Raw genomic sequence first — 16,734 nt, 5'->3', positions numbered from 1 at the left:
CACTTTTCTTCATGAATAATGATTGATTTTTAAGAGCCTAAGTGCCACTTTAGTCTTATCTCGAGTCCACTACTATTACGAGTATTACAAAGAATTGTTTAGAAACAATGGAATTTATCATTACTTACAGTCCATACAATTTGTCACATGCACCTTGAAGATATGCATAAGTGCTACTTAATTCGATAAGAAAATTGTCGAAAGCATTAACGAGACATTGGAGAAGAATAATTTCCTCGTGTCGTATGTTGTGATATAAAGTGCAGCGATCGTGCGGGTGGACGACAGTGGCACGATGTTCGCCAACAAACAGTCGGTTCTCGCGGTGATCGCGCTGGCGGCAAGTGCGTGCGCGCTACCTCAACCCGGCGCCAATGACATACCGGATTTAAAACAAAAATGTAAGTCTCACTACCTGTTTTACATTAATTTAGGCAATGTTAGCTTCCTAAACAGTGCACGATCAAGAATTTATTGTGTTGTGTTTCTATTAAATCATTATCATCGTTGTTACGCAGAACAATGAATTTCGTCAGCGATCGAGTTTTTTTTTTAAATCTTGATGATTTGCTTTAGATTTGTCTTTAAATTTTATTAAATTTGCTGTCAACTGCTGTTACTTAGGTGCTTTTTAAGTGAGCACTGAATCAAGAAGTTTGCAAGTGTGAATATCGATATCATTTCAAATTATTTTCGGGAAAAAGACTTCACTATCACGGAAAGAAATTAGTATACGAAAAAATAAAACCACCTCTCATTCGTGTCAAGTTTATTTTATATTGTGTTACTGTTATCAGAAATTGTTTGGTTAGAAATAATGAAACTAGGTCACGAATAGTGTTACTTGTGTAGAACAAAAAAATTCCTTGTGTAAAGAAGAATCTTAAAGAGAACTGAAGCTAATAAAAGCGTATTAAAAACGGGAGCGTCTTGATGGTAGGCAAGATTATTTTTTATTTTGGGTAGCTATTTAGAACCTTATAGATACTACAGGTAACCTTATCTACGCCATAAGCGGCAAACTTTACGTAGGTAGATGAAAAATTTCGTAAACAACAGTATACCAATAAACATGAGTTCACGTTTACTTTTGACGATAAAGTAACAAGATGTTTAAAAATAAATCCGCATAATATGTATTTTATGTTGGTCGTTAGTGTAATTTTAATAAAAATGTAATAAGGCTTGCTGAGACAACATTTATAGCCGCTTGAATAATACTAACTATTATTAGTCTTGTAAGAGAAGAAATGTATTCTGTTCCTAAAAGTTTTTGTACTTTAGTTAACGTCTAAATAATACATACCGAAAATGTTATATAGCATTTTGGTCATGCTGCTGGATTTAAAACGTGTATTGGTAACCGTAACCATTAACACACACATCAGACGAACCATAAACAGACAATAAACAATTTTTAAAACCATGTATGCAGTTCAGACTCAGTAGAAGTGAAACCTCTGAAGTTTTCTGAAAATACAAAATGATATTATGTTTTATTCCTTCCTCTGGGTATCTTTGTTGGTTCTTGTTGCTTTTCTAGTGTCATCAGTTTCATTGTTTTCTGTTATTACCGTTTTATCGAGTTTAAAATCATAACGGTACTAGAGAAGTTTTGACTTCCAAAAAGAACATCAGCTAATTGTTTTCATATTCAATTTACGAACGATATATGTATTAATATAAAAAATAATTTGCAATGGACGTATTAATATATAAAAAATGTGCTTAAATAATTGCTTTTACTTGTGCTTTGCCAATAAACGGAAAGGGAACACGCAAATACATTGAATGCTCACGACAATTTTATTATTGTATTGGAGTAATAATTGTATAGTATTTTTTTATCGTTAAAAACTCGATCTTTACAGCAATTGCCAAGATAAGCGGTCATGTAGTCATTGGAATTAGTTCATATCATTCAAACGATTACCTGCTACTACGTACTTATAGTATGTAATTAGTCAGCGCTATGAGGAATATTGGTTTTACGCCGTTGTCATATTTTCCGAGAAGTAGGTACAATTTAAACGATTTAATCCTCCCCATAAAACTAATTAATTGACTAAGGTAGTCATAGTCTAGAATAATCATACATCCAATAACTGAACGCAGTAGCGTAAGTAAAGAATGAGCTTCTCGAAAATTGTGGATGTACTAAATATAGTGTAATAGACTAGCAGATACATACATAATATAATGGAAACATCTTTTGTTGCGTACGTCAAGCCTAAAACCTTATCTTTTTGTCACATTACTGACCTCATAGTACAATGAAAGATTTCGGTGTTCTGTAGAGATCGTAAAGGAATAAAGTACCTATTTCTTTTACCCGAAACCCCTTATTCCATAAGACTACGTAGATACGTTTTGAGATATTGTCACTCCTAATATACTCAAATTCCAAACTATGCCTGTTTGTCCGAAATATTTAGGATTATTATTCCTCAAATTAAATCTATCACCAAAGAATACGAATCTACCACCGGTTCGGAATCGCAACACTGTGAGATGATCCGATGAGAAACTCCGTGGGTTGCGTCTATGGGTTAGGTTGCACTTCGAACTCTTCGTCGCATTCGACGAGTATTTCGCATTCGTGACACTGATTGACTGAGATTGTTTTTTAACTTGACCCTCTCATTTTCAGCTGCGCTGGTAACAACTGAATTTACAAAGACACAGTCTGATGTGAAAGCAGTACACGAAAGGTTTCCACATGCCGTTCTCTTCGGTGGTACCTGTGGAGGTTCCATTATTAGCCCGAAATGGATCCTCACTGCGGGACACTGGTATGTTAATTATCTAACCATATGGTAACCCTCTTCTAATACGAAGTCAGGGGGGAGTGCACTGAATTTTGACTTCATAATTATTATATATTTTTTTAGCTTAGGGTGCACGAGCTCACAGTCCACCAGGTGTTAAGCGGTTACTGGAGCCCATAGACATCTATAACGTAAATGCGCCACCCACCTTGAGATATAAGTTCTAAGGTCTCAAGTATAGTTACAACGGCTGCCGCACCCTTCATACCGAAACGCATTACTGCTTCACGGCAAAAATAGGCAGGGTGGTGGTACCTACCCGTGCGGACTCACAAGAGATCCTACCACCAGTAAAAATATATATAAATATAAATTGTATAAAATACTATTTTACTACTGCATGCAATGTAACACAATAAAAAACCAGCTGATGTGCGGGTCCAACCTCATAAATCTTTCGAGAAAACAATTACTTTAGGCTTCAGAGTGCGAGTTCGCGAAATATCGCCGGTATAAATCAACGACTATTTGTTCTCAAATTAGCAAAGGAATATTTTTTGAGGTTATTTACACTCTGTATTGATACTTCACCTTGTTTTGCAATCATTTTAATTTGAAAATAATTCATGCATTAAAGTAATTACTTACCTAACGATGAATTAACAAATTATTCTAGAGCATTTGGAATGTATTTTTTACGTAAGTGAACTCGCAACTTGTTTCATAAATTCACGATCACCTATTATTGTTTTTTATGATGAATATATTTCATTTATTTATTATTTATTGCACTCTATCTGTAGACAAGCCTAGTGGCCTGGCGTTAAACAAAAATAGGTACCTTTAAAAATTTGATGGATGGTTCAGTAAGTATACTAATGAGATATTAAACTAATATCTTTTTTTATGATTGAGAGATTACTGGTAGCCCGGAGGCCTTTCTAGTTTCGCCAGGACAGGTGGGCAAGCAAAGGCTCAGCCAGGAGGGGTAGGATTTGCTAACAGCCGCCAGAGCGCCTCCGAAGGAGACCTAACAACTTAGAGCAGCTGCTTCGTGAATTAATCTCCTACCGGATCGGAATGGATTTGTAAAGTGTCACCTTGTTCCGAAGGGGCATTTTACTCCGTTTACATATCATGGGGTAAAGTCTGCCGAGAATAAACGCAGCACGGTCGCGAACTGTTTTAATATGCGGTCGGAATGTCATGGATGCATCCAGGGTGACTCCCAGGTTCTTCACCTTCCTGGGTCAGGTAATAGGTTGGTCAAATAGGACGATCGGGGGTGTAAGATTTCTCCTCCTAGTACGGGAGGAAATTCGTGTAGAGTTTCCCCTTTGAAATAGCACCACTGTGCTTTTCACTGAGTTGATGTCTATGCGCCATTTTCGGAACTTCTGTCCGAGGGTCACGGCTGCACTCTGAAGTTTACTCGCCATAGTAGACTTGTTCCTACTAAAGTAGTAAACGGTCGTGTCGTCGGTGAATAAGGCTAACTGGGTCGGCGTCGAATGGGGAATGTCGTTGATGAATAAACTAAACAAGAGCGGCGAGAGGACAGAGCCTTGTGGGGCTCCAGCTGTGAGTGGTCGCGGTGAGGAGCGGAATCCCTCAAGTCAATATCGAAAAGAGCGGTTCGACAAAAAATCCCGCATGATGAACACGAGACTGTCCGCCACGCCCATGTTGAAAAATATTTGAAGATAAAATCAAATGCTTTTGCGACATCGAAGAAAAGGGCTCCCGTGTTTAACAGTTTAGGTTGGTTCAGCCCTATGAGAATGTGCTCCGTGTAGCGGTGCACCTGTTGTACGCATGAGTGATTTGCGTGGAATCCGAATTGTTCATCGACGAGAATGCCCTTGGATGAGAAGAGGTTTCTAAGGAGCTTGTAGAGCAAACGCTTGCTATATACAGTTTGCCGAGAGACATGAGGGGGCTAATCGGGCGGTAGCTCGTCGGATGATTTTTGGGTTTACCGGGCTTATTTACCTATGCCGACAACGGCCGCTTCGTTCCACACGATGGGAAACACGATGAGTTGGATGGGTAGAAGTTTAATAACGCGATAGAAATACCATCTGAACCGGGAGCCTTGGGAGGACGTAGGTCTTTGATCAAGTCTTTAACTTCCATCGGGGTGACGGGTACGTTCAACGAATTTCAACGAACGATTACGATTCTCACGTCACGATTATCTATTATCACAGGTAGTTAATTCCGATAAAAGACTTGGACGCCAGATGTGCCACGAACCAAGGTCGGGCGATCGAGCGGTCAATAAGCACGTCCACACGCGACGTGTGCTTGAATCGGAATGAAAACTAATATCGTGCGTGAATACTAAAATTGTACATTTACATATATGTATTTATCAATTTTAAGGGCCTGTATCTTTGAATGCTACGTAAAATACAATCAATTGAAATAGACTTACGCAATGATATACGCATTTGGTAATTATAATAATGTGACATTACATTTGAAACCCACCTAACAGTACTTATCTAACTCATTAAAATCTAGCATTTACCCAAATCAATAAAACGTTTTACTGAATCAAATATGACAGCATTACGTCATTAAGTCTCTACAAATCGCTGTTAAAACTCCATTGAATACGATTTCAATCAATTTTGGTGATTTGAGCACAGATGACTAATATGTCAAATTTAATTCTCGTGGCCTCGGAGCGATATTTATTGTACTAGCAGTAACCCAACGATTGTGATTTTACCGTGATTCATGATTCTTCGGATTGAAGTAGCTTTAAGTTTTATATTAAAAGTTAATAAGCACACTTCTCAATGGCTAAATTTTAATTATAATTAAAAATCAAGTAATCCATAAATAATTGATTTACTAATAGTACCATGAAAAATTTAAATCGATAAATGACAAAAATCGAATATTTAAATTTTCCAATCCAATAAAGCATTTTTTGTTTAAAATTGTAGATTTTATGAATAAGCTTATCTTGCATTATTATTACCATTGTAGGTACAAATGTTTCGTAACATTGTCCATTTTGTTCAAATCATTTTAAAAATATAGTACTATTAGTAGAAATTAATCATGCCAATAAATATTTTTACACCGTAAAGTGTGGAGGATTACAACAGCAATCGATATGCGGACCAGGCACAACATCACCGCCAATTAATATGCATAAGTCACTTGGGTTTTCCTTTTCCGTCAGAGAACAAAACAAAAAATAAAGAAACCTGTTTGCAAAACATGACAAGATATTTACTACCTTAAACATTCAAGCACAAACGGACGTAGGATATGTAGCTGTAACGATGAGACATTACGCGGTAATTACAAAAAAAACTAAGTCGTCATTCAAAAGTCGGACAAGACGATGTCTTTGTGCTAGTTTCTGTTTTTTGACAGAATAGTTTTTGTTTTTGGCAATATGAAATCGAGCCTTCACTGGTTTTACTCTGGTTGGTGAAACATTCGTTTTTCCTCATCATTGTAGTCAAAGATGCAATCCTTAGCTGTGTAAGTCAAAGTTAATCAAGGCTGACGAGTTTTTTGCGTAATCTTCTATAGTACAAAGATAACTATTAAGAATAAATATTTATTTTTTTGTGAATAGAGCAGGAAAATCATTTATTTTTTGATAGAATATTCCTTTTCCACAATCACTGCTACATACAGGTTCACCAAAACTTAAATGTACTTAATTCAAATTTATACCTATAATTAAATTGTTTATTTATAGGCATAACTGCTTTTTAGACAAATGTAGTGATGTATTTCTTCCATTTTACTATTTCAACGTAATCAGTAGGTACTTATCGTATAGCCCTGACCGAGAGCGATAACCTTTTGGTAAGCATAAGTCACATTCGTGGAATATGGAAACGACAATCTGAAGACTTTAGTCTAAAAGTAAACACAGGATTTTCAGAATGATAATCTTACCAACCTGAGTTGATTAATCACAAGTACTAAGTGTAGTCGGTAGATAAGTAGCTATTCGAGACTCTATTGAAGAACTTGGCATCTTCACTTGTAAACTGAAGATTCTTTCTATTTTAGTACTTATATTACAGCCAATAGGCATGTAGGTACCGGTGCAGAAACTGTTAGTGGACGATAATCACACTTACCCACTGACAATGGGGATAAAATTGTGTCGAATTATAATAATACATCCTATTGTATGTATTCAGGTTACCCGTTCAAAAAATCAACCGCTATCAAATATTCTAACCTTGTAAATATATTTCAAATTTATTTTATAAATATGTAGTTAACAGAAATACAGAAAGTACGTGATAAAATAAACGATTGTATAGTAATAAAAAAGGAAATAATGGAAATTTCTAGAATTGTTGCGTGTTTCGTTTTCATATTTTATACGGATCTATTACAATCATCATTCTGTTATTTCTCTCACTAAGCCGACATTTTCAATATGTCGTTCGAAATTCAATGCCTTTAAAAAATTAGCTTTCAATGCCTTTTAAAACTCATTTACCACAGTACACGAAAGTTTCACATTTGGTAGGTAGTCAGATGACACTCACTAGTAATCGAATCAAATAAGCCTGCTTTGATGCAAAAGCAAACGTTGCTTTAATACTAGAACTTACTACACGTAATTTCATTAGAAAATAATTCCGCAACCTCCACGATATGACGTCATAATTCTAATGAGGTATCAACACAATCACAAGGTAAATTAGATTGTGATTTCAACCGTAGCCCAAAAATTGTCCATTAATGAATTATTGTTATCACACAATAACAGGTGAGTGTTCTTTGCTTTGAACCAATTTATCATTTGTATTTCATATTACATTATGAAAATTAAAGACATCGAATATTATGTAACCATATTGTTATAGAAATATTTAAAAAATCTGAATTTTGTTGCATGTCTTATACGAGGGCGTAAAAAAACTTTTTGGCAAGAACATTCCAATTTACAACTTGAATATCGAAGGAGCATTCTTGTCAAAGATAAAAAAATATTAGTCATTCTTCACTCATTATGTTCGCCACATTTTTACACTATTAATACCTATATGATATTCTACTTTCTGATCACATGATATCAAACGGTTTTATCTACTTCATCATAACCAAACAAAGTTCCTAGATCCTGATAACGTAATTCTCCATTTTTACATTCTTTGTCTGATTAATCCTCATCTTCGTTCCAATTCATCAAATTATTTCTTTTACTGCTTACACGAGTGCGGCCTACCTGGTGTAAAGTGGTAAAACTAATAATAATAATACCTACTATTTTTTATATTCATAAAATCAACGTACTTTATTATGTAGGTACTTTAGTACGTTTAATCACTTGATTTTATTTTAATCTTATTTTACGTTTTTATTTTTTTATTTTAATCTTATAACTTCTGATAATAGTCGAACACTTTGGTTTCCCAACATCACGACCTCTAAAGTGTTATTCTTCGAAATTATAATGTTGTCTTCTCAACTATTTCATAAAAAATTTGTTTTCATTAAAAAACATATTACGTCATTGACTCCACAGTTTATCTAATGTTTTTGTTTTATTAACCACATTTAGATAAAAAATTGCTACCTAGTGTTGTTGTATGATCAAATTGATATTTTGATATTAGACTTAATTTAGAACTAAACCGTGCTAAGATAATCCTACCGACTACCTAGTGGTTATGATGACACTATTTCTGATTTTAGCACACTGTTCACGAACGGTCATTACGTATTGGCCGGTACTAACAAATCAGACGACCAAAGCGGCATTATTCGCTACGTGAAACGAATGGTCATCCACCCGCTCTTCTCTGTTGGACCATACTGGCTTGACGTAGAAGATTTTAATCTTAAACAGGTAATTTAGTTTATTCTGACATAAAAGGACAAAGAAAAAAATTAACTAGGATGAACTTTAACGTAGAATATTATAAATTTATAATAAGAACTCAACAAAGTATTCGGTTTTAATCCTACAAGCTAACTGTTAAAGGTTTGCAAGCAACAAATTGTGAGACATTTTTACTATGCTAAGTTGACAGACTAGCTCAGTAGCCTCCTTGTGTTAACTGATCAATGGAGCTCATATATATACCTAACATACAAAACGCGATTAGAATGTAGAAATACCGTAAAAACAAAATTTACTTTACATAAATATTTATATACATATTTTATAATTCAAATTTGTACGATATTACTAAGTTGACTAACGCAAATAATATGCGTCGGTCAAAAGAAAACTCTGTTGTTTTACAGGTAGCAGCTAGGTGGGACTTTTTACTGGTCGAATTGGAGGAGCCCTTACCCGTGGACGGCAAAACGATAAAAGTTGCAACACTCGATGATCAGCCAAATCTACCAATCGGAGTCGACGTCGGATATGCTGGCTACGGAACTGACGAGCATGGGGTTAGTTTTATTTAACCTTTTCTGGTTTTTTATTGTTTTGAGGCAAGAGTCCCAGCCACAGCCCACATGATGTTAAACAGTTACCGGAATCCATAAATATCACAACCCATATCTTAAATTTTAAGATCTTTGTACAGTAATTACGCAAGTTATAATATATTTGTTTGTATATTTCGTTTTTATTATACGATGTTATTCGTTAATCTCGAAAACCATTAAATACCTACCTATTTCACTAGAAATATTGGTAAATCCCTGCGTACATCAAACGTCTTATACCTACTTTAGATCACGAAGACTTAAATACCGATACCGTTCGCTAAGCCGAAGTGTCATGGATAATACCATATATGATTGCAAACATTTAATTCCTTATCCTTTCTTCGTCGCATACCCAAAGCATCACGCGGGAAGGGCCGTTTTTATGCGCTGGGCAATCAGCATTAACGGCTGCCTCTTTTTAAATTTGATAATAGGTACTTGGGCAATCAGAACACACTGAAATACTTGTAGTTGATCGGACGGTTTTTAAAACCTCCTATTTCACTTTTCCAGGGCGTGATGCGTAAAGATATGCACGCCATGGAGCTATCAACGCAGTCCGACGAAGTATGTTCTAAATTAGAGCAATACAACTCTCTGGATATGATCTGCGCTAAAGGTCGCCCCCCACGGTTCGACTCTGCTTGCAATGTAAGTCCTGTTCAAATTCTAAAGCACAATAATGTCTAACAGCATTATTGATTAAGCAGTTGATTAATTTTAGTATTTCGTTAACAATCGCAAGCAAACGTTATAATTCCTCTAATAATATCTAGGACCTATGAAAAGCTCCAAGCAAAACGTCATTGCTTATTAAGGTAACAGTCGGATCATTGCACCCGCGACGTAGAACCTAAGACAACTGAGAAACTGGTCATCACGTGAAAAAAATAGTTGAGAGTTCCAAAGAAACTAGTTTGTTCATTCGTTTCATTTTAAGTAGGTAGCATTAGCAACACTTTTTTTGAAGATTTTATGGCTTGGTAACGAGAGCTCTAAGTCCATTAGCAACACTTTCACAAACAAATTATTTGAATATTCGCTGTTTGCGTATTGTTCTTCGTGCTATTTTCGTTACACCACAACCAATAATAAAAGGTAACTACTATTTTTAATAAGTGTTAGATTCTGGCAAAGAGCATTCGTAGGTGAAAAACTATTCAAGTTCCCAGAAATTTAATGAAGATCGTTGAAAACCGTTAATCATTTCGATTCACATTGGAGACATTTCAACCCACAGACACAGCCTACTGAGTTTCTCGCCAGATCTTCTCAGTGGGTCGCGTTTCCGATCCGGTGGTAAATTCTGTGAAGCACTGCTCTTGCTATGGCCAGTGTTAGCAACACTCCGGTTTGAGCCCCGTGAGCTCACCTACACGTTAGGACGACGCTGATATAGCCTCTCAAGGCTCAAGCATAGGTAGGAAAAAAAAACATTTCATGTAGGATCGCTTCAATTAACTTTTCTATTAAGTATTTATGTATATTAATACCTCAATTAGTTTTTTAAAAATCTATTACATGTTGTTTTCTTCTCTATTTATTTTATTACTGTACTCTTTCAGCAGTAGTTCCAATTGAAAAATCTAACGTGCCACATCATACAACCTAATATTTTATTTTTATGAAAAGAAGAATTATTTAGGATTTAGAATGAAGGTGATTATTTTGAAACATTAATCAATTGGGATGAAATTAAATGAAATGAAATGATATGAGATGAAATATAGTCTCAGTAAAATGGTGGTTATTTACTTAGACTTTTTCTGTGAAGTTTTTAGAAGATCCCAAGAAGCTACGTCCAGCGGCTTTGTTTCATTTTCGCACATTTGTGCATTTCCACGTTTAAAAAACTCAAAAGAAACACTACATTAAAATGTAAATAATTCAGACAACTTCGTTCTTCGCGCCAAAAATCCTGTCATCTTTCATTCTTCCTTTTCTTTTTCTACTTCCTCCAAATAGGTTGAAGTATGTCTAGTGTCTACCTAGTTGTGGTAGTAACCTTTTTACTTGCTACAATGTCAACGTCATACAATTTTATGGGCATTAATATATCATCACCGTCCCTAAACTTATAAAAAACTACCTAAATGCAGTTAACGACAAAACACACATACCTACATTGTTAAACATTTCGATTATACCGGGTGTGCCACAAAGAATAGCTCAAGCCGGAAACTGTAGATAGCTTTTATTTTTTATTGCTAAATTGATTAAAGTGCAGGTGCAGGTATGGTGTTAAATGATTACCGGAAGCCCATACTCATCCATGACGTAAATGCCGCCACCCACCTTGATGTATGAGTTGTACCTAAGTCTCAGTTTTCAGTACAACGGCTCCGTGCTCCACCGTTTAAACCGAAAAGCATGTCTGCTTGGAGGATTCGAGTAAATTAATCCACAGACAACAGCCCACTGAGTTTCTCGCCGGATCTTCTCAGTGGGTCGCGTTTCCGATGCGGCGGTAGATTCAGCGAAGCACTGCTCTTGCTAGGGCCAGTGTTAGCAACACTCCCGGTTTGAGCCCCACGAGCTCACCTACTAGTTCGGTGAATCTAGAATAGCCCCTCGAGGTTACTAGAATAGGTAGGAGAAAAAAAATCTTTGTTTCAAACATAGGATTAGAAGACTGGATTTCAATCTCATGTTTCAAAGTAGATGTTGCTATTCGCGGTATGATATGTACAAGTTCCGGTAGGATACCCTTATTAGGTAGAATACTCCCTAACTAATGTACAGAAGTAAAATAAAATAGTTCGAGCTCCGCTTCAAAACAAAATTGTCGCAAAGTCCCTTTGACGGAATACACCAGCGCCGCTGTGTATTATCTATGTCCGTTCAGGCTGTTTTTTTGCTTAGATGAGTGGACGAGCTCGCAGCCCACCTGGAGTTAAGTGGTTACTGAAGCCCATAGACATCTATAACGTAAATGCCCCACCCACCTTGAGATAAGTTCTAAGGTCTCAGTATAGTTATAACGGCTGCCCCACCCTTCAAACCGAAATGCATTACTGCTTCACGGTAGAAATAGGCAAGGTGGTGGTACTTACCCATAAGCCTTGTTCAGACTAGGCGAGTATTTTAGTCGAGTACCGAGTAATTCACAGGAATCGTTCGCATTACGGTCCAGTAGAGTACACAAGTGAGTGGTGTTTTGCAAGATGACTAAGCTGCAACGCATTTTTTCTTTTTTTTTTTTTTTCCTACCTAAGCTGATAGCCTTGAGAGGCTATGTCAGCGTAACCCTAACTTTAGTAGGTGAGCTCACGGGGCTCAAACCTGACGATGTTGCTAACACGAACCCTAGCAAGAGTCGTGCTTCGCAGAATCTACCACCGGATCGGAAACGCGACCCACTGAGAAGATCCGGCGAGAAACTCAGTGGGCTGTGTCTGAGAGTTAATTTACTCGTCGAGCCCTTCGTCGCAAGCGACGGGTTCGACGAGAACGGTGACCGGTGCTTGAGGTACCTAAAAGCACCGTTAGTGGATCGGGAGGATCCGAAATGACGTGTTTTGGGCGACGTCGACTGCTTTCCATTCTGTCCGCAGGATCGGGAATGTAGTTACCGGCGGCCACGATGAGAGGGTTCTCGTGTCGTGCCGCTTTATCGAAGTGGCGCATGGACGCCGACTGCAGATACTTACTGATGGACTCTAAGTCCAGGTCGTCATGGAGGTCGACATTCCTGACGAACCACGGGGCTCCGACGGCTATCCTGCAAAAACGGGATTGGATTATTTGAAATGATTTTAAGTGTATGCGGGCCGCGTGAGCGAACACTACACTTGCATAGGTCATGACGGGGCGTATGCAAGTTTTGTAGAGTGTCACCTTATTTCTAAGGGACATTTTACTTCGCCTACATATCATCGGGTAGAGACGTCCTAGAATGAAGGCGGCACGGTCGGGTACCGTCTTAATGTGGGGGCGGAATGTCATCCTACTGTCGAGGGTGACGCCTAAGTATTTGACCTTCGGGGCCCACGGTATGGGCTGGTCGAACATCGTGATTGGGCGAACGGCGGGGGCGGGGGTGTTGACGCGCCTAGTCGGGAGAGGAATGCTCAGCGTGGTGTTCGGAGGGCGACCCCTTTTGAAGAGCACCGCTGTGCTTTTCGTGGGGTTGATGTCGATGCGCCACTTCCGGAACCACTGTCCCATGGTGGTAGCTGCGGTCTGAAGTCGTCGATGAAGCAACGCCTTCTTCCTACACGAGTAGTAGATGGCGGTGTCATCGGCGAAGAGCGCCAGATGGGTCTCCGGAGACCGGGGTATATCATTGATATACAAACTAAATAGTAACGGGGAGAGGGCGGAGCCTTGCGGGACTCCGGCTGTGACGTGACGGGGTCGGGAACGCGTTCCCTCGACTCGATATCGGAACGAACGGTTCGACAAGTAGTCTCGTATGATGAGCACGAGTCTGTCTGGCACTCCCATGTTATACAGTTTGTATATCAAACCGTTGTGCCAGACTCTGTCGAACGCCTTCGCTATATCGAAGAAGAGGGCTCCTGTCGGAATGGGTCTCCGCCTGTTCAGCCCTAGTAAGATGTGCTCCGTGAGGCGGTGCACTTGATGGACGCACGAGTGTCTGGCGCGGAATCCAAACTGCTCGTCTATAAGAATTTTATTCGCGGATACGAAGTCCCAGAGGCGTTTACGAAGGAGCCGTTCGTATAATTTGCCTATCGCCGGGAGGAGACTGATGGGGCGGTAACTCGCGGTTTCGTTCTTTGGTTTGCCCGGCTTGTGTATGCCGATAACGTCCGCTTCTTTCCACGCCGCGGGAAAGATGCAGTTCGTCATAGCAGCATTTAGTATGGTGGCCAACATCGTTATCAGTTGGGCTGGTAACAATTTAAGCGCGCGGTTGCGGATGCCGTCGGAGCCGGGAGCTTTCCGTGGTTGTAGGCTATCGATCGCCTCCTTGACCTCGGAAGTGGTAATGGGGGGCTGCAACGCAATAGAGTGAATAAACTGATTAAGCTAATCGTAATGGCTATTTTAGAAGTGAGGAAATTTCTCTGATTAAGAAAAATAATTTTATGGGTACGAAAATGGATCAATAAAAGAAATAAACTAGGAGCTACTAAATGTCTTCTGAAGGAATTAGCATTGGAAGAGATCCCAAAGAATACTTCGATAGTTTGGGAATGTCCAAAGCACATTCTCAAACTATCATCAAATGCACAAAGATACCCATTTGAGAAGTGCCACTAATGAACTCGACTAATCAACAGATTCGGACTTGTTTAGTCAGTGAGCCAGTGAGCAAGGACGCGTGGTGGGAGGCGCTACTCGCCCGATAATATTTTTTTTTATTGCTTATATGGGTGGACGAGCTCACAGCCCACCTGGTGTTAAGTGGTTACTGGAGCCATAGAGCCCATAGACATCCACAACGTAAATGCGCAACCCATCTTTAGAATAAGTTCTAAGGTCTCAAGTATAGTTACAACGGCTGCCCCACCCTTCAAACCGAAACGCATTACTGCTTCACGGCAGAAATAGGCAGAGTGGTGGTACCCACCCGCGCGGACTCACAAGAGGACCTACCACCAGTAATTACACAAAATATAACTTTGCGGGTTTCATTTTTATTACACGATGTTATTCCTTCATCGTGGAAGTCAATCGTGAACATTTGTTGAGTACGTATTTCATTAGAAAAATTGGTACCCGCCAGGAATTCGAACACCGGTGCATCGCTCAACACGAATGCACCGGACGTCTTATCCGTTAGGCCACGACGACTTCTAGATAAAAATAGAACAAAATGAATTGACTTTACTAAATTATTTACTAACCTACTCGACTAAATTTTTGGTGTCAGACACATTTAGCTACTAAATTACTCGGTACTCGACTAAAATACTCGCCTAGTCCGAACAAGGCTATACGGACTAAAAAGAGGTCCTACCACCAGTAATTACGCAAATTATAATTTTGCGGGTTTAATTTTTATGACACGATGTTGTTCCTTCACAGTGGAAGTCAATCGTGAACATTTGTTTCATTAGAAAAATTGGTACCCGCCTGCAGGATTCGAATACCGGTGCATCGCTCGATACGTATGCACTGGACGTCTTATCCTTTAGGCCACGACGACTTCAAACTGTCGGCATAACAACTTCTTTTGTCTTTCCAGCAAAGGTGAAATTTAGTAGCATCAGCGTTAAATCGCTTGAAATTTGTTTTGCGTTTATGAGCCTTATGTGCTTAGCATATGGCTATATTTTCGTCGTATTCACTGTTTTAAATTAATTGAAACGAGTTTGTTATTGTCTGTCATTCTGACGGGTTTTAGGAAACGGAACAGTCGAACGACACTTTTGTTAATTCAGGGCTGACATTGAACAGTTCAAACTGTTACAATAAATGATTTCATTAATTTACTAAGCAATTACGACTTAAATGTTTTTAATGTAATCTACATTGTTTATACTATGGCCATGTTTCGGCTTGATATAGTTATTGTGGGACACTCTGTATAATTCATACTTGTTTGTTAGAGTTGTCTCGACTGGAATAATTTTGATGGTTTTGTTTTGTGGGTTACCTAGAGAATTCAAGCAAATTGACAACTTTGCAAACGTGATATTTTTTCTTTACAGTTTGCTTAGTGCAAGTTTTTTAACGTTCTCGATAGCGTAAAAGTTAGCTCATATTTGTATGAAATGAGATCGTTTGCATACGTTTGCCGCTAGGGGCGCTGTTCCAACTGCATACAAAATTGCGTTAACTTTTACGCTATCGAGAACGTTAAGAAACTCGCACGAAGCACACAGGATAGTATGTCCATGGGTCCTCTAGTAACATATGTAATTGCACTTCCAGGGTGATAGTGGCAGCGGGCTCGTGGACGGCGAGGGGCGGCTGGTGGGGGTGGCGTCGTGGGTGGAAAATGACGCTTTTGAGTGCCGCAACGGAAACCTTGTCGTCTTCTCCAGGGTCTCCAGAGCGAGGGACTGGATCCGAGAGGTCACCGAGATTTAAATTCTTTACACATCCAACTAAAGACAGCATCAACGTCGTTAAGAATTTAAAAAACTTAAAACTTGTAGTAAACGAAATAAACATTTGTTTGCTGGTAGCTTTTGTTATGTTTGAGATATCGAAACAGAATTGAGTGGGAAAGTTGACGTTGTAGCTTTAGATATATAATTTTTACTACCCAATTGTTAGCTCTTGCTAGTCATGATATTTATTTTCGGACATGTTTTCGTTTTTTGAATTCTAATATTAAATTTAGTTATTTAAGAAATTGATTAAAGTACAAATGCAAGACAATAAATATTGTAGTTAAGTCAAAGGTAGCAAATGATTTTATCTAATCTGTTATATTTATTATAAAAAAAAGAACACAATATTCCTAACCTAAAAGTACATGTTATTATCCGATCTGTTATATTTATGAACAACGTGTGAATCTTGTTTTGAAATTAAATCGTTTTTTTAAATATCTATTTGTATTCGTTAAAACCCAAATCCAGTTTGATTCAATTTTATAAAT

At 38.3% G+C, this 16,734-nt stretch overlaps 1 protein-coding gene across 2 annotated transcripts; it reads left to right on the top strand.

The window, feature by feature from the left end:
- Positions 1-109: 109 nt before the first annotated feature.
- Positions 110-16,683, top strand: LOC114239869 (scolexin B). Of its 2 annotated transcripts, none has more exons than XM_028170281.2 (6): positions 110-401; positions 2,651-2,792; positions 8,463-8,616; positions 9,018-9,170; positions 9,726-9,863; positions 16,059-16,683. In XM_028170281.2, the coding sequence occupies exons 1-6, from the start codon at positions 296-298 to the stop codon at positions 16,215-16,217; spliced, it is 852 nt and encodes a 283-aa protein (XP_028026082.2). In that variant the 5' UTR covers positions 110-295; the 3' UTR covers positions 16,218-16,683. The 2 variants fall into 2 exon arrangements, with proteins under 2 accessions (XP_028026082.2, XP_089584235.1); XM_089728109.1 differs by lacking the exon at positions 16,059-16,683 and adding an exon at positions 10,453-10,570.
- The last annotated feature ends 51 nt before the right edge of the window (positions 16,684-16,734 follow it).

This window comes from Bombyx mandarina, chromosome 06 (genome assembly GCF_030267445.1).
Source record: "Bombyx mandarina strain Sakado chromosome 06, ASM3026744v2".
Lineage (NCBI taxonomy): Eukaryota > Metazoa > Arthropoda > Insecta > Lepidoptera > Bombycidae > Bombyx > Bombyx mandarina.
Note: the sequence above shows the minus strand (reverse complement) of the source record. Positions and strands in the feature narration are given on the sequence as shown.